At 37.5% G+C, this 18160-nt stretch overlaps 1 protein-coding gene across 2 annotated transcripts; it reads left to right on the forward strand.

The window, feature by feature from the left end:
- The first annotated feature begins 1601 nt into the window (after positions 1 to 1601).
- On the forward strand, positions 1602 to 16202 carry LOC140564697 (otoferlin). 2 transcript variants are annotated; one of them, XM_072690314.1, is made up of 41 exons: positions 1602 to 1650; positions 1841 to 1958; positions 2066 to 2120; positions 2267 to 2398; positions 2562 to 2624; positions 2716 to 2800; positions 2919 to 3078; positions 3206 to 3392; positions 3485 to 3671; positions 3967 to 4190; positions 4568 to 4676; positions 4759 to 4945; positions 5064 to 5184; positions 5310 to 5410; positions 5545 to 5635; positions 5729 to 5845; positions 5939 to 6091; positions 6220 to 6409; positions 6497 to 6621; positions 6731 to 6865; positions 6966 to 7127; positions 7231 to 7350; positions 7453 to 7614; positions 7755 to 7917; positions 8471 to 8541; positions 8654 to 8683; positions 9001 to 9135; positions 9277 to 9346; positions 10357 to 10484; positions 10606 to 10743; positions 10831 to 10968; positions 11271 to 11398; positions 11561 to 11731; positions 11973 to 12133; positions 12467 to 12609; positions 12764 to 12852; positions 12931 to 13029; positions 13136 to 13377; positions 13609 to 13787; positions 13909 to 14009; positions 16022 to 16202. In XM_072690314.1, exons 1-41 carry the CDS (start codon positions 1602 to 1604, stop codon positions 16200 to 16202), a joined length of 5400 nt encoding a protein of 1799 aa, XP_072546415.1. The 2 variants fall into 2 exon arrangements, with proteins under 2 accessions (XP_072546415.1, XP_072546416.1); XM_072690315.1 differs by having other exon boundaries at positions 10387 to 10484.
- Positions 16203 to 18160: the final 1958 nt, after the last annotated feature.

An 18160-nucleotide genomic window follows, 5' to 3' on the forward strand; every position in this document is an offset into this window, starting at 1 on the left:
TACTGATCAGTTTCTCTGTACATCAGGAACGTTAGTGGATTCCTCTGTATTTATTCACTTCTGAGACAAAGACACTACTGACTTGGTTTATGTAGGTAAGTACACAAAGTACACAAGTTGGACTTTTTGTCTTTTCTTCCAAATACACTATATTGACAAATGTATTGGGACACCTGCTTATTCACAGTTTTTTTCTGAAATCAAGGGTATTAAAAAAAACGTTTAACCTGCTTTTGTTGGAGTAACTGTCTCTACAGTCTCTGCAGAAAGGCTTTCTAGTAGGGCTGCAAGAAACAAAAAACAGACATTGAAATATTTGTTTCTTTCTGTGATATATTATTGCCATATTAAAACATATAGTAATTTTCACCTGATTTCACTACATCCTACATCCTGCTCCATCAAGTCAATGCCATTTGGTTTATTATGCACTCCACAATTGGAATAAACATAAATTACATTGGGCAACTAAAATCTGCCTCTGGTAGATATGTAATGGAAAATTACAACAGTGTGAGTTTATACAGAGTTAACAGAGTTGAGGTAATTTAAGTTGCCTTATATGTCCTGCGATGTGAATACTGAGTATGCCCACATTGTGATGGTGATGCTAAAACATTATACTGTGCAGCCCTACTTTCTACTATGTTTTGGAGCATTGCTATGAGAGCACTTCATCTGCAACTGCCCAACTAATCCCAAAAAGTGTTGCATGGAGAACCATCATTCCATAGAACACCTCTAGCCCACACCTGACATTAGGCATGGCGCCAATAATGTTTATCTGCTCCAGAGAGTCCTATTATATTGGCAATACAGGGACTAGACAAGTTGTGTGTGTGTGCATTTGCACATCTGTGTCAGCAATGTGTGCAACTTAACATAGCTGAATGCATTCATGAATGTGTCAACAAACATTTGGACATATAGTGCATTTGTATATATTTACTATGCATATCTATCATAACTGGCTAAATGACAAAAATGTTCCTTTTTGCTTCACTTCATAAACTCATCTTCGTCCCTAATATTCTCTTCATATCTGTTACATGATATCATTTCATGTAGATTTCATTATTTTGAGTGTTTTATTTTCTACAAAGCTCCTGAAATGTATCCCCTCCTAATTGATGGATTAAGGTCATCCACTTTAATAATTAAAGTCCCCTTTGAGGCCAAATTATCACAAGATAGGTTTGCTGTGTCTCATCACCTGAGATGGTTGAGTGGAAAAGCAGGTGTAAATAAAATATGGGGAAAATGCCTGCGGTGCATCTAATGTGTTCCAAAACAAACAAAATAAATGACTAAGAATGAAAACTGACAACAATTATAAGAAAAGACTTCTGATGTTTTACTACAAATTTTGATTCAACTTCAAAATATTCATTTTCTATCCAAGTAAATAAGAGGTTAAACTTGTTTGAACATGCAGTTCGATGTCTTGAAACAAGGATGGACCTGGTTAACATTTTAGATACTTGAATTGCTGAATGTTCTTTGAACTGTTAGGGACTTATTTACATCTTACCAATCAGACCATGCTGTTCTCCTTTGTTCCTTCTCTGACTTTCAGAGGAAAAAACAGACCTTTCTCAAAAATGAAGCGTGGAAAGTCTCGTCCTTCCAAGGATGATGGGAAAGGCCAAGGTAAGAGTTGTTTTAATATCCCACCTGAAATTAGGACATGGTATTTATTTAATCATGTCAAACTTGTCTAACGTATCTTCTGCGGGACTGTACACTGCATGCTTGAGCGTAAAGTGACATGTTAATGTGGTAATGGGACATACTTCTAATAAACATCATCAACATCATACCGAATGTTGCTATTTCTTAGATGAGCCAGCCATCCTGGAGACAGAGGACTTGGATAAAGGTTTTGGCAGAGCACCAGACCCTGACACAATCTCATTAGCCTCTGTTACTGCTGTAACAACCAATGTCTCGAACAAGAGGTGAGCTCATATAATACATTAAATATCAAGATGGTCAAATAATGAGTGTATCACATATTAACAGTGTACAAGATGACAAATCAATGTGTTATTTTAATCAAAAACAGATCCAAACCTGACATCAAGATTGAACCAAGTGCTGGAAGGCCGATGGATTTCCAAGTATGTTATGAACCATATCTATTTTCTATATTTATATATTATATATATTAAAAATAATAGAGTGCACCTTATTTAAAGAATTATGAGCCATAGAGATGTTTTTTTATTCTAAATTCATGCACATAAATGCATTATTTCTATTGTAGGTAAGTGTTACTATTATAGAGTGCAGACAGCTTGTTGGGCTGAATATGGATCCAGTGGTCTGTGTGGAAATCGGCGATGAGAAGAAGTACACCTCCATGAAGGAGTCAACCAACTGCCCGTACTACAATGAGGTAACCCTGCTGGCATGCATGCACTTCATTAGAGCTGTGAGAAACACAGTACAGTCACTGAACATCCTCAACATTTAAACAAACCATGGGATGCTTCACTATTCTTTGAGCATCTATAATGCAGTCATTTCTTTTTCTCAAATGGACCGTGCTTGTTTTCCAGTACTTTGTCTTCGACTTCCACGTCCCGCCCGATGTCATGTTTGACAAAATCCTGAAGCTGTCAGTAAGTTCACATTTAAAGCCATTTAAGATGCTATTTAATCAACCTGTATCAGAAAGACGACCACTGACCCCTCTATTTAACATCTCTACAGGTGATCCACTCTAAAAATCTGCTGCGCAGTGGAACAATGGTTGGAACCTTCAAGATGGATGTGGGAACAGTTTATTCACAGTCTGGTAACAAGATAACTGTTTATTTGCGTAAAAAGCATCTTCTGCTGCCCAAAAGTGTATTTTTTTCAGCCAAGGAACAGCATCTGGAAATGAGTGTGAACAGAAAGCTATCTCTTTACAGATCACCAGTTCCATCACAAATGGGCCATTTTGTGTGATCCTGATGACATCACTGCAGGGTGTAAAGGCTACGTCAAATGTGACATTGCTGTGGTGGCAAAGGGTGATAATATCAAAACCCCACACAAAGCCAACGAAACCGACGAGGATGACATTGAGGGGTAAACTTAATAAAACTCAATTACACACAATCGATTCAATATACACATGTATAAAACATGTATATTTATTTATAGGCTAGCTGTGTAATGCTTAAAAAGCCGTTTCTTCTGTTCTTGGGTATTTCAGGAATCTTCTTTTGCCAGAGGGTGTGCCAGCTGAGCGTCAGTGGGCACGATTCTATTTGAAAATCTACAGAGCTGAAGGATTACCCAAGATGAACACCAGCATTATGGCCAATGTGAAAAAGGCTTTCATTGGAGAAAATAAAGATCTGATTGACCCATATGTTCAGGTGCAATTTGCTGGTCAAAAGGTGAGCTTTTGGATGTTGGTATTAATACTATTCATTATTAGTGCATGCTTATGAAGATACCTTTTAAATATGTCCTCTTTTCAATGACATAGGGCAAAACATCAGTCCAAAAGAGCTGCTATGAACCAATCTGGAACGAGCAGGTCATTTTCACTGAACAGTTTCCACCACTGTGCAAGCGCATGAAGGTGCAAATCCGTGACTCAGACAAAGTAAACGACGTGGCCCTAGGAACTCATTTCATTGACTTGCGTAAGATCTCCAATGATGGGGATAAAGGTGAGTCTTATACTTCCTGTTCACCACTGTATATCTAGGTAAATATTTCCAGAGGTTGCAGAATCAGTAGGGCCCTCATTTAACACACCTCTACATCTTTTATGTCCCTACATATGACGTGCATCTAATATCTTTATGTTTTTGCATCATACTGTTCACTTCTTACTGTATACTGCAGACACTCTATGCTCCAAATCCAAATACTGTTAATGTTGTTGTTGGGCAATAAAAATGAAAAACAACGCTAGAGGACCAGAATGAAACTAATGGAGGTTATCCTTGTGCTGATCATCAGGCTTTCTCCCAACTCTGGGGCCGGCCTGGGTGAACATGTATGGTTCAACACGGAGCTACACCCTGATGGATGAGTATCAGGACCTGAATGAGGGACTTGGAGAGGGAGTCTCATTTCGGGCCCGGCTGCTGATCAGCCTAGCTGTGGAAATTCTGGACACCTCCTCTCCAGACATAACATGCTCCACTGAGGTGCAGGTGGAGGGGGTGCCCAATATTTCTGACGTAAGTGATGGATAGGGGGTCGTTACTGGGCAATTACTGTGAATTATTGATAGCTCTTATTTAGAACATATTCTGCATTATTTATTCAGCACTACGTCCTGCAGTCCTTTGTTATCACAACAATATTCTTCACATTAGGGTAAAACAAAGGTTGGGCTGTGTCCTGAAATAAGCCTTAGTGGTGAAACTGAACATGCTCTCACAAAATTAATGGTTTAGGGTGTTTTCTTAGCTACTTTATGGAAACTATCTACATATAATTATGGAGATTTATGTTATAGCTATTTTAATCTGTTTATAATATAGAAATTAACTGTACCTATAAATACAACAGTACTTAAATAACACATATAATAATAATAACATTCTAACCCTAGAACGCCACTGGAAAAATCGAGGAATTTTTCTTGTTCGGAGCCTTCCTGGAAGCTACAATGATTGACAGAAAGATTGGTGATAAGCCCATCAACTTTGAAGTTACAATAGGTAATAAAAAACAATCTTTAAAATGCTCATTCTTGAAGAAAACATGACACATCACTTCAACAAAGTTTTCACTCCATATTAGGAAATTACGGAAGTGAGGTTGATGATATCCCTACTAAGCCAAAATCAAAGAAGTCAAAGAAGAAAGGTGATGGTGATGATGAGGAGTCTGAACTCATCCAAGGCTCCAGCGATGAGGAAGTTAATGATGATGGAGAACTCGTGTCAGTTTCCACCACTCCACCAATGAAACCAGTCATCACAGACAGGTCTGAGAGAAACTCTGTGGACCTAGAGAAATACTCAGCACACTGCAGCCATTGACTGAATCTTATTCTACTTGTAGTAATGTGTAAGATTGGTGGTTTTCTTATTCTAATTCTACAGGAACTACTTTCACCTCCCATATTTCGAGAGGAAGCCCTGCATCTATATCAAGAGCTGGTGGCAAGACCAGAGAAGAAGACTATACAATGCCAACATAATAGACAACATTGCAGATAAGTTGGTAAGTGATATTTTGCAACACATTTTACAGTGGAAATATTTGCTGTTATGTATGTGGCTTACTGCCATGGATATGTTGTAGATATGTCTGAAACTAATGCTGAGGCTTTTCTTTTGGCTTAAAAGGAAGAAGGTCTGAATGACGTTCAGGAGATCTTTAAAACAGAGAAAGCTTTTCCTGAGCGTAGACTCAGAGGGGTTCTAGAGGAACTGAGCAATGGTTGCAGGTTTGGTTTTTATTATTATTATTATTATTATTATTATTTTATCTCTTCATTTAAGGCTAAGCTCAAACAAACAGGTTAATATTGGTATGTAGTCTTTGCTTTTCAAGAGATTAAATAACTTCAAATTATTCCAGTAACTTTTTAGAACTGGCAAACAAGGACCAAAACCAAGCAGGGAAAACAAAGTTGGACCGAGAAAGGCTGAAATCATGCATGCGGGAGCTGGTGCGGCTCTATGTTTGGTTACACTTTAATATTGCAGTTGTTTTTGTTTTGTTTTTTTCAAAATTGAACTAATTCTCTGGATTATGCCCTTAGGAAAACATGGGCCAACAAGCAAAGACAATGCGAACTCAGGTGAAGAAAAAGACAATCAAGGATAAATTCAAACAGGCACAGAACTTCCTCCAGAAACTGAGATTCTTGGCTGATGAGGTAATATATACAGATAAAGGACTCATAAACAGCTGCCTGGGTTACTTGTAATGAAATTAAACTATTCATATGTTAAAATGTATTTTATCACAGCCTCAACACAGCGTTCCAGATGTTTATGTATGGATGATCAGCAATGGCAAGCGCATTGCGTATGCTAGAGTGCCCTCCAAAGACATCCTGTATTCTAATGTGGAAGAGGAAACTGGGAAAGACTGTGGAAAAGTCAAGACCATTTTCTTCAAAGTGAGATTCAGTAACCCTAATGTTTTCTTGTATATTGCTTTTGCAATGAGTTAGGCCCCAGCCCCCTCTAAATGATTTTCCATTACTGTCATTAAAAGTACAACTAATATCATCTCTACTGTGTCTAGCTCCCAGGTAAAAAGGGTTTTGGGCCAGCAGGGTGGACAGTGCAAGCAAAGACGGAGATGTACCTCTGGCTCGGCTTAAACAGACAGCGCAAGGACTTCTTGAGCGGGCTACCAAATGGATTTGAGGAGAACAAGGCAGTCAAGGGACCTGGCATGCATTCATCACCACCAATCAGCCTGATCTACACCAGTAAGGACAGAGAAGATAATTTGCTTTATTTTATAATGCAATTATCTGTCATTTACAATCTGTGATGTTCTGAATTTCTTAAAACAGTGAAGCAGATCTTCCAGCTGAGGGTGCACATGTACCAGGCAAGGAGCCTATTTGCAGCAGATAGCACAGGCCTCTCAGACCCTTTTGCCAGAGTCTTCTTTTCTACTCACAGCCAAGTCACAGAAGTAAGGGACTCCTAACCATAATGAATTGTTTAATGACTTTCTGCTGAACTAAAAAAGACTATGATGCATTTCGATATTCTAATGAAATCAAGTGATTTCTTCCTCTCAGATATTAAATGAGACCCTTTGTCCCACATGGGACCAACTTCTAGTCTTTGACAACGTGGAGCTGTATGGTGAGGCTAGTGAACTAAGGGATGACCCTCCAATCATTGTCATTGAGATCTATGACCAGGACACTGTGGTACGGAATAAATGGTTTAAAAATCATTGCAGTAAAATACCTGAATATGTTTTCTTTACAATTTCTAGGACTGACGGTGTGAATTGTGCTGTATTTGTAGGGCAAAGCTGACTTCATGGGAAGAACATTTGCGAAGCCAATAACTAAAATGTCAGACGAGCATTATGGCCCACCACGATTCCCTCCTCAGCTAGAATACTACCAGGTCTACCGCGGGAACTGCACTGCTGGTGAAATGCTTGCCGCTTTTGAACTGCTACAGGTAATACGACTATAGCAGAGATCTTTACATTTTGTTAATGCTACCTTAGATACTGAAGAGAGGGTTTTCTGTGGATTTTCAGAGTTTTTAATAAATCTTTCAGATTGGACCAGGTGGGAAGGCTGACTTGCCCCCCATCGACGGACCCACAGATATGGACCGTGGGCCAATCCTGCCAGTCCCTATTGGTATTAGACCAGTCCTGAGCAAATACCGCATTGAGGTGAAAAGCCTGACATGTGATTCTATGAAAATGCTTGTGGTCTGTTTATAAATTATACAGCTAAACAACTGAACTGACCTGATCTGTGTCCAATTCTTACAGGTTTTATTCTGGGGCCTAAGAGACCTGAAGAGAGTAAACCTTGCTCAAGTTGACAGACCACGTGTGGACATTGAATGTGCTGGGAAGGGAATACAATCAGCTCTCATTCAGAACTACAAGAAAAATCCCAATTTTAGCACTCTGGTCAAGTGGTTTGAAGTGGTGGGTTTGAACTGAAAAGTTCACAGCAGTTCTCTGGATAATGATGCCTTTTAAAGAACCCATCATACCAGTTTACAAAATATAATTTAATACAAAACAGGATAAGCTCAATAATATTATTATTCACTATTGTTCACTAGGACCTGCCTGAAAATGAACTTCTCCATCCTCCTCTTAACATCCGAGTGGTGGACTGCAGGGCCTTTGGCCGCTATACTCTGGTTGGCTCTCATGCAGTTACCTCATTGCGCAAGTTCATCTACAGATCCACAGACAAGAGTGTCAACAATTGGTCTACTATGGGTGGGTACTGCCAGATCTGGGACAATGTATGATTGTAATGATCTTGATTAAACATTGGCTTATACAGGTGTGTCCTGCAGTTAGTAAGAACAATTAAGTAAGAACAATTTTGTACTGTATTAAGTACTTTCCTCAATAGATCTTATCTTCATGAAGAACACTTGCAAAAACATCTTTCACCTTCATGCAAAGCAATTCCACACCAAGTAGAGTGCTAAGCATTGTGTGTCTCAGATTGCCTCTTTGGCCCATACTTACTGAATTATTCATTTATGGAACAAATCAGAGTCTCTAAAAAAAATAGTATTCTACATTTCTTAAGATTGTGGAAATCTTTGGGGTTGGTCATTAGGAGATGAATGTTCTAGTACACTGGGTCCATTTCTAAACTGGGACACCATTAAAATGACCGCCAGCTTACTCCAGTTAATATAAAGACAAATGTCTGATTTCATACATTTGCATTATATTTAGTAAATAAAAGTAATATCTGGTTCATGCATATATAAGAAGAAACATTCAAAATTTCTAACTGTTTACATTTGATCTACAGAGGAAATTGTGATCCACACAGAACCAGAACCTGCTGTGAAGAAGATTGAGACAGTGGTCAAACTTGACTCAGTATGTCCCTCCTTATCTTCTGTTTCTAATTCTCCTGATAACACGCTCTGACAGAAAAAAGGAAGCCTTTATGTATTAATACAATATTTATTCTGTCTGTTTACCCAAACAGGCATCTGATGCTGTTGTTAAGGTTGATATGGTAAGTATGTGTTACTGTGTGGGAGGTTTATACCTCTGGTAAATATGTGCTACCTTTTATATAGGCTTTTGTAGATCTATGATACATATCTTTTTTCATAATGTCCAATAATAGAAATCAAACATTACAACACATCCAGTGACAGCCCATACACCTAAAGCCTCTAATCATACTAAATCACCCCTATCACTCTGTGATAACAATAACTTTGAAGATTGTCAAGGCTTTCTGCTTGAGTTGAAGTAAAACAGTTTATAACAAAGTAAATCAGTAAAATAGTCTGCTGAATTCTCACAGTACTCTCATTTTTATAACAGCCTGATGACGAGAAGGATGGAAAGGGGAAGAAGAAAAGAAAGAAAGGAGGGGAGGAGGCAGAAGAAGAAGAGCTTGATGAGAGCATGCTGGATTGGTGGTCCAAGTACTTTGCTTCTATCGAAACTCTCATGGAGGTAAGAGCCTTACACAGATTTCATTCTAGTATAAGAAAAGGTTATCTAAACTACATAATGCATTTTAACATAACTGACTTTAGGTTCAAATATTTTACACTATTTCTGTTAAAAGTGAGCAATGCATTTCTCTTTATACAGATTATAAGAGCCCAAGAGGCTGAAAAAGCAGAAGCAGAGGACAGAGAAGAGATGGACCCAGAGGGTGGAGGTAAAGACATTAAAAAAACATTTTTGATTTTATATGATGAGACCAAATACTGAAACACTGAATTAAAACACACACATATATATATATATATATATATATATATATATATATATATATATATATATATATATATATATATACACATATATATGTGTGTGTGTTTTCTTATGTATATATATACACATATTTCTTATGTGTGTTTTCTATATATATATGAGATGAAACTGAAAATAACATGTGACATTTCCAGCAAATAAACAACTACAGAATTTATATTATCATTTGCATAAACAATTAAATGGCACTGAATTAACCATCATCTGAATACACTAATCTAGCATTGCTATCATATCAAATAAAAAAAGACTAACAAATGAGCTGCATCAGTTAATGGAGGTAGTCTGTACATGCTTTTTGCTGTTTGTGAATGTGTTTTGTATATTCTGTTGTGTGTTTGGAGACAATACATGTATTATTAGTCCTGTTACTGACAAAAATCTGTTTCAGTACATCTTGATCTATCCCTACTCCTGGCCTCCGTAGAACTCACTTTTTAACAGACATGAATCTCAAACTACCTTAAAGTAAAAGGTTCTTCTAAACTCAGGTATGAACTCATGTGGCATGTAAACCTTGTACATGCCAGCCATGAAAGTTGACCACATGTTATGATGACTTTAACGCCAAGTTAAATCATTTAAACCTAGACTAACTAAAAACAAAACCTACATTAAATGTTCTGAGATTTACACAATACTTCAATATAATCATAATAATATAATGCATTATTTATAACATTTTAAATAAATTTGCATTTGCATGTTATATACATAAAACAGATATCTAAACCAAGTGAGACACTCTGTCTCAGCTAAAACCAATTTAATTGGCTCTAATGCAGATAACAATAAAATACAATGGTACGTCGGCAACTTTCATGAAGAATTCATGTCTCAAGTGTGTTGTGTGCACCCCGCCTTTCTCCTCTTCCCCTTCTAACCTATAACCAGATATCAAACCTGATGATTCTAATATGAAAGGGAACAAGAAGAAAAAAGGAAAAGCCAAGGACAGGAACAAGGCCGGGCCAGGAGAGGGTCCACCAGAGAAGAAAAAGCCCAAACTCGATGAGCTGAAGGTAAATATCAGTGCTTGCTTTTTCACCTAATAAATAACTTTGGCTTGTTGAAAGAATGTGGCTTCATGCACAGTTACAAATGTTATGAAATAGTTATGAAGATCGTTCTTCTACTGAACAGGTGTACAACAGAGAACTAGAGAATGAATTTGAACACTTCGAAGACTGGCTCCACACGTTCAACCTTTACCGAGGGAAGAGTGGTGATGACGATGAGCAAAACGCATCAGATGAGGATAGGCTCATCGGCAAATTCAAAGTATGTCCAGTCGAACTGATAGTGAATAAAGTTTAGTTGCTGACTTTCTGCTAAAGCAATCTAAGTTCCTGATGTTGTTTATCACAGGGCTCCTTGTGTATGTACAAAGTGCCCATGTCAGACGACATGTGTAGAGAAATGGGCATCGATTCCACCATGGGCATGTTTCAGAACATTCCCCACAATGATCCAATCAATGTCTTGGTTCGGGTCTATGTCATAAGGGTAGGTATATGTGCATTCACTTAATGAGATACTGGTTTGCAAATTGATTGTTAAGACACATCATGTTGTTGTTAAGCAAAAACCTTGCATCTCCAAAATGGCAACTCTACAGGAAAAAGAAAAAAGGGAAATGTAAATAGATTTTATACCAAGTAACTTGGAACACATTTATCATTTATGACACAATGTAAAAAAACTGAAGTAAAAAATGGAGATACAAGGTTTCTGCATGACAGCAACAATACTTAAAATTTGGTAATCAAAAACAATTGTGACATTTAAACTTATCTGGGTTGTCACAGGCTACAGATCTGCACCCTGCAGATATAAATGGAAAAGCAGACCCATACATTGCCATTAAGCTGGGAAAGTCAGAGGTCAAAGACAAAGAAAACTACATCTCTAAGCAGCTTAACCCCGTGTTTGGAAAGTGAGTTTGTGGTTACATAAAACATATAATATTCATATTAAACTTAATGTTAGGTTAGAAGCAATTACAATATATCAGCACATAGTCAGGCATCAGCTCAGCAAGACAAGCTGAAAATATGTTTTAAAAAGTAACTAAATAACATGTCTGTAATCCTCTTAGATCATTTGACATTGAGGCAACATTCCCAATGGACTCCACCCTCACTGTGTCCATCTATGACTGGGACTTGGTCGGCACTGATGACTTGATCGGGGAGACAAAAATTGATCTGGAGAACCGCTTTTACACCAAGCACAGGGCCACATGTGGTATTTCAGCAAGCTATGCAATGTATGTGCCACTCTTTTGGGGGGTCTCTGTACACATTAGCTGCACTTCAACTAAACTGCAATGCAAGTCTAAGTTCACAGTAGTGTTGAAGTGTATTTGTTCATAGTCTAATACTTAGCAGATGTGAAATTCAGCTATTTGCAAAATGTAGCATTGCATGGCATACATCACAACATCACAATATTATGATTTTTTTATTATGATTATTTTTATTTGTCTGTTCATCTGTTTATTTCTGTAGTCATGGCTACAATGTATGGAGGGACCCAATGAAGCCATCGCAAATCCTGGCAAAACTTTGCAAGGATGGCAAACTAGATCCACCTCAGTATGGCCCTGGAGGACGAGTGAAGGTGGCAAACAGAGTTTATACAGGACAGACTGAAATTGAAGATGAAAATGGTATGCAGGCATTTCCCTGCCATTTTAAAATGATTGTTAGGATCAGATGAATGTTTGTAGGCCTACATATAAAGGGTTTTAAGGTCACAATGTAAGCAAAGGAATAAGAGTTTCAAAATACTTAGGTATACGAGTGTTGGGCCTTGCATTTAGACATAAATGGATCGGAAGTAGGGAGCACACAGCAGGTTCCTTCAACATAACAGTGAATAAACACCTAAAAAAAACAAGCTAACAGTCTAGAACCAAATACACATACACTTGCTTACACAAAGCAAAGCTTACCACCTGATATGACATATACCTTTAAGTAATGGGGGTATTTTCTGACAGGGCTCAAAAAACAAACAGATGAGCATCTTGCTCTAGCTGTTCTTAACCACTGGGAGGACTTTCCACGACTTGGCTGCAAACTTGTCCCAGAGCATGTAGAGACAAGACCGCTACTGAATCCTGATAAGCCTGGGATTGAGCAGGTCAGTGAGGAATATCTGCTATTCTAACACAATATTAAATTGACATTCCCTGTGAATGAGCTGCATGGATATTTGAGGATTACAACTTTACAATCACATTATCACTGTAACAGCAGCCGTTTAACTATCCATCTATAATGTGTTCATTGTGTAGGGGAGAATTGAGATGTGGGTGGACATGTTTCCAAAAGACATGCCAGCACCTGGACCTGCCCTTGATATTTCTCCAAGGAAACCGAAGAAGTAGGGGCATACTGGTTTTATCTGCAGTTACAGAAGGGTTTCTATACGCAATCATTAAATTAATGTTATTTTTTATAGGTTTGAGCTCAGGGTGATCATTTGGAATACAGATGAAGTTGTTCTGGAAGATGACGATATATTCACAGGAGAGAAGTCCAGTGATATTTTTGTGAGAGGGTACAGTCCCTTTGCTATTAAAAAAAATCTTTAAATGTCTTGATTATCCATCTTGATTATTTTGCTGCCTATGCTCATTCCAAAATCCTGAATTTGGGTTTTCCAGATGGCTTAAAGGACAACAGGAAGACAAGCAGGATACAGATGTCCATTACCACTCCTTAACAGGGGAGGGGAATTTCAACTGGCGCTTCATTTACCCGTTTGACTATCTAATGGCTGAGGAGAAAATTGTCATCTCAAAGAAGGAATCTATGTTCTCCTGGGACGAGACTGAGTACAAGATCCCTGCCCGTCTGAACATACAAGTTTGGGATGCAGATCATTTCTCTGCAGATGACTTCCTGGGTATGACACTCCACTGATTTTTCAAAATCACTGTGTGACCACTTAACTTCACTCCTGGCAATTCACAGATCGGATTATGTTGGGGCAAAATACAACATACAACTGTGCAGGCAGTGGTTTTTCCCACAGCCTCAGGCTTATATTTAACATGGAGAACGGACAACAAAATATTTCTAGGTAATTTTTCATAACAAATGCATTATTTTATTGACATGTGTTGTTTTCATTCAGGGGCAATTGAACTGGACCTAAACAGATTTCCCCGTGGTGCAAAAACAGCGAAACAGTGCACCATCGACATGGTTCTTAATGAACAAGACATGCCAATGGTAAACATCTTCAAGCAGAAAAGAATCAAGGGCTGGTGGCCGTTTATAGCCAGGGATGAAAATGATGAAATGGAAATCACGGTATGTGACAACCACATAATTTACAACAATTTATCTTGTTAATTTTAACTCATACAAACGGTATAAACGTCTTAACTGCTACAAAGTTCAATTACAAAGTTTAATTACATTCATCTTTTAGGGGAAAGTAGAAGCAGAGCTGCACCTCCTGACAGGTGAGGAGGCTGAAAAAAGTCCTGTTGGTGAAGGGCGCAATGAGCCGGAGCCGCTGGAGAAACCAAAGTAAGAGCTGATAATAACCCTTCTAAAATATTTCTTTCAATTCTCAAAATTCTTTTACAGCTATGAGAATGTGTTACCGTTATGATGAGAAATGTGTAAGCAGTGCATGAGGTCTGGAAATTGTACTACCAGTTTTGATCAATCAAGTTATTTAAACTGGAAAATAAGGGCATAAAATTGCAAGTTAGACAACTAAAATACAAAAGAGACTACTGAAGGAACCCAACCAATACCCTGCTATAAGCTACAGACTATGTAAATGAGGTGGATCCAATTAAAACGATGTAGTAACGTAATTCAGTACAGACATATTACCTTCATACTGCTGATCTGCCTGCCTGCAGTGATGAGTTTACCTACAGTGATGAGTCTCCTAAAGTATGTACAAAAAATCCTTGTTTTGTCTTTAACTGTAATCTTTCATATTTTTTAATATTACCATTACAGTGGCATGCAAAAGTTGGTCTGAATATGTTATTGTTAACAGCTAAGCAAAATAAGGATGACCTGATTTCCAAAAGTCATAAGGTTAAATGTGATACATCTTTTTTATTATTATTTTGGGCCTAGTTACTTTTTTTATTTCAATATTTTACAGTTTAAAAATAATAACTGCCTGAAGTGAGTCTTTGGGCATGCTGTATGGTCAGTACTTAGTAACACCACAATCTTTAAATTCTTGTGAATTTTTTCTCGAAAAAAAGGCTCAGAGTTCTGTGAGATTAATGGCCGTCTTGCATGCACTGCTCTTTTGAGGTTTATTAACAGATGATTTTGATGAAGTTCAGGTCAGGGGACTGTGCAGCTCGAGGTAATCCGTTGTGGATTTTGAGTATTTTTTATGTGATGTTTGCTTCCAGAATTTGCTGGTATTTAATTGAGTCCATTCTTCCCTCTACCAGTGAAATGTTCCCTGTGGCACTGGCTGCAACACCCAAACGTTTGCATATCACTGTAAATGACCTGTGTTTATATCCAACAAATATGCACTTCATGTAAATCGTTTTTTTTACTCTAATAACCCATACAGTTGTCTGTAACTGGTAATGCCTCGGAAGTATAACTGGATATATGCCATAGGAGTCACTGCAGTCTACTGATTCAGACCAGAATTTCCTGAGGGATTATAAAAGTGTTCCAAATGCATGGAGGCAATCTGCAAAGCCCAATGCAAGATGTGCTGGCAGAGTTCATACACATGAAGGAAGAACAGAACCTGTGTCCTCACAGAATCCAATAGGTCTTTGAAATGGAGAGGATATTAAATAAAAGGATAAACGTTAAATAAAAAGAAAGCATAAACTAAATAGAATTACTTAGTAATATAGCACAAGAGCACAAGACAAGGAAAAACAAGACAAAATGAATAATAACTAGGCTACAAATATTAAACAAGTATACTAAATATGTAGAAACCCCAGTCTGAACTGCAGTAATTTATGGAGACTTATGAAATGGCCGTTTCTTCGTCCGATATCTGGATTTTTATCAACATACTTTAAATGGTAAGTAGTCTGAACTGAGTGATCTTTTCCTAATATTTAACTTTCACGTCACACAACAGTGACCAAAAGGTAAAAGATATAAAGGCTTTTTAAATGCTTTATATCTTTTGGAACAGACTTACGCAAGTAAATCAATGTCAGAAATGAGTTTTAAATGTGCTGAAGGAACGTGCAAATTGTTACTTATTTCAAAATATTTGCTATGATTAAAGCTTCATTGAAGATAATGTGAAAATTGCAATTAATCAGCTTAATTATGTACAGCATAGTCGAGTTTGTTAACATGACTCTATATAGTTGAAAATAATATCTAAATACAAAGTTAACAAGCATTCATGTAAATAGACAAGTGCAGTATTAAACAGGCCTAATTTTATTAAATATTTAAACTGTGATGTAAACAACAAGAGCTGCAACTGCCAACATGTCTACTTTTTTAAATCTTTAAAATTGTAATATTTGTGATTTGTAATGTTTATGCTGACATTTATTTTTCCCCCCCAACAGCCGCCCTGACACAACCTTCCTGTGGTTCATCAGTCCACTCAAAGCAATCCGATATCTCGTCTGCAACAACTACAAGTGGCTGATCATCAAAATTGTGATCGTGCTGCTGTTGCTGGCAATGCTGGGCATATTCCTTTACAGCATGCCAGGATACATGGTGAAAAAGCTACTTGGTGCCTAAGAGGCAATTATACTAAATATCCACTTGAAACTGGCCCTTAGTGCAGCTTCTAGACTGAGTAGCACTGTTAAGTCTAAGATAAACGTCTGCATTTTTATGAAACGTGTCTTCACTTCACAAATAGTAAACAACCTCTCAATGTGTTTGTGTATATTTAGACAGATACCTCTCTGGTTACCACCTATTAGCATCACTTTGTCATGGGTAAAGATGTTGCTAATAAGATGAGGAGGAGACGACAGTCAGAACTAATTTACAGTTATCTCTGAAGACTTCTGTCCCAAAACCATAGGCCTCTAGTGCTGTGTTCATGTACATCTGTATGAATGTATGTACTGACTGTTTAAAACAATATTAATTGAGAAAAGCATCTATACAGTAATAAGCAGCTCTAACATTCAGATATTTCTATTAATATTTGAACATGCATACTTACAAGACCTTTAAAATGTGGGGTCAGATTCATAAAATTCAGTGGTAATGATACTAGAATGTGGAAAATGTGCGTCCGATTCAAACAGTTTTATCTCTTTACCACTGCAGTATTTTTTTGACATGACAGTCAATATAACCAATCAAAATCAACATAGTAATGACTTTATGCATACTAATTATTTGAAGAGAGAAAAAAAACATGTCCCAGCAGCAGAATTGTATCTCTCCTCAATGTATGTCTGTTATTAATTCTGATTGGCTGAGCTGAGTGTGGTCTCTATTAATAGGATTGTAGCAGTTCTGATGCTTGCCATGATGTTTAATTCCAACAGACCAAAAATGAGTCTTTTCAAATAATTATTGAAATTCAATTAGGCTTCCATGCTGAGTCTATGTGTGATGCTGTGGTTTGGGACGGTAAAACAGACTGATACTCCTAGTTTATGAACGTACAGTACCATGATACGTGTTCTTAACTTTACAGTAAATCCGGCAGAGAGTTTCATGAATTTGGCCCAGTAGATTAGATTGAGGTGAGATTCATTCTGTTATTAAACAGAAATATTGTGCAGTAAGTTTCTTTCCGAATTTAAAATTAAATTATTTAAGAAAATAGAAAACAGATAGTCTTAAATGTAGGTGTTGAGGTGTTCACATCAAATTGGCTATGTTTAACCTGGGGGGTATCATCTTTGTGAAAGTATTAAAATGATCTAGTTTGACTGGTATTTCTCTCTCACCTTGTGTTGATGTTACATTTTGTATTAAATCTGAGGTTTGAATTGTAATTTGATTGTTTATAGATAAACGGATTGCCTTTGTATTTCCTGCCGGGGAGGTAACACCTGAGTGCTTTGTGTGACGTACATTAAAGAATAAACAATGTATATGTATTTATTAACATTTGTGGACTGTTTCTACCAATACACTTAATCCATGTGTGTGTGTGTGTGTGTGTGTGTGTGTGTGTGTGTCTTCAAAATAACTTACCTGTGTGTATGTGAGTCTACTGGATGATACTGGAGTCGTAATCTGCTGCATCTGCCCTCTGCAGGAGAACAAAACATGGGCCGTAACAATAAATGTTTACTGTTCAAAAACTACAACCGCTCCAGCTGTCAAATAAGGTGTCATCCCATACTTAGATACAAATCTAACATCACAATATTTTATATAGAAAAGGGACATAAAATCATAGGGGGCAGTGGTGGCTCAGTGGCAGCTTGCCGAACCCGGATATCGAACCCACAACCCTGTTATCAACAAGCTGCCACTGTTGGGCCCTCTCTGCTCTTTGGGCGCTGGAGTTGGCTGCCCACCGCTCTGGGTGTGTGTGTACTCACTGCTTCTAGTTCACTAGTGTGTGTGTGTGTGTGTGTGTGTTCACTACCACAGATGGGTTAAATGCAGAGGACACATATATACACAAATATGTGCATCTTTACCTTTTTACCTTTAAAATCATATCATAAATGCTTTGTACATTGAAAGCGGTTGACACACAGAAATTATATGGTACATTA

This window comes from Salminus brasiliensis, chromosome 10, assembly GCF_030463535.1.
Source record: "Salminus brasiliensis chromosome 10, fSalBra1.hap2, whole genome shotgun sequence".
NCBI lineage: Eukaryota > Metazoa > Chordata > Actinopteri > Characiformes > Bryconidae > Salminus > Salminus brasiliensis.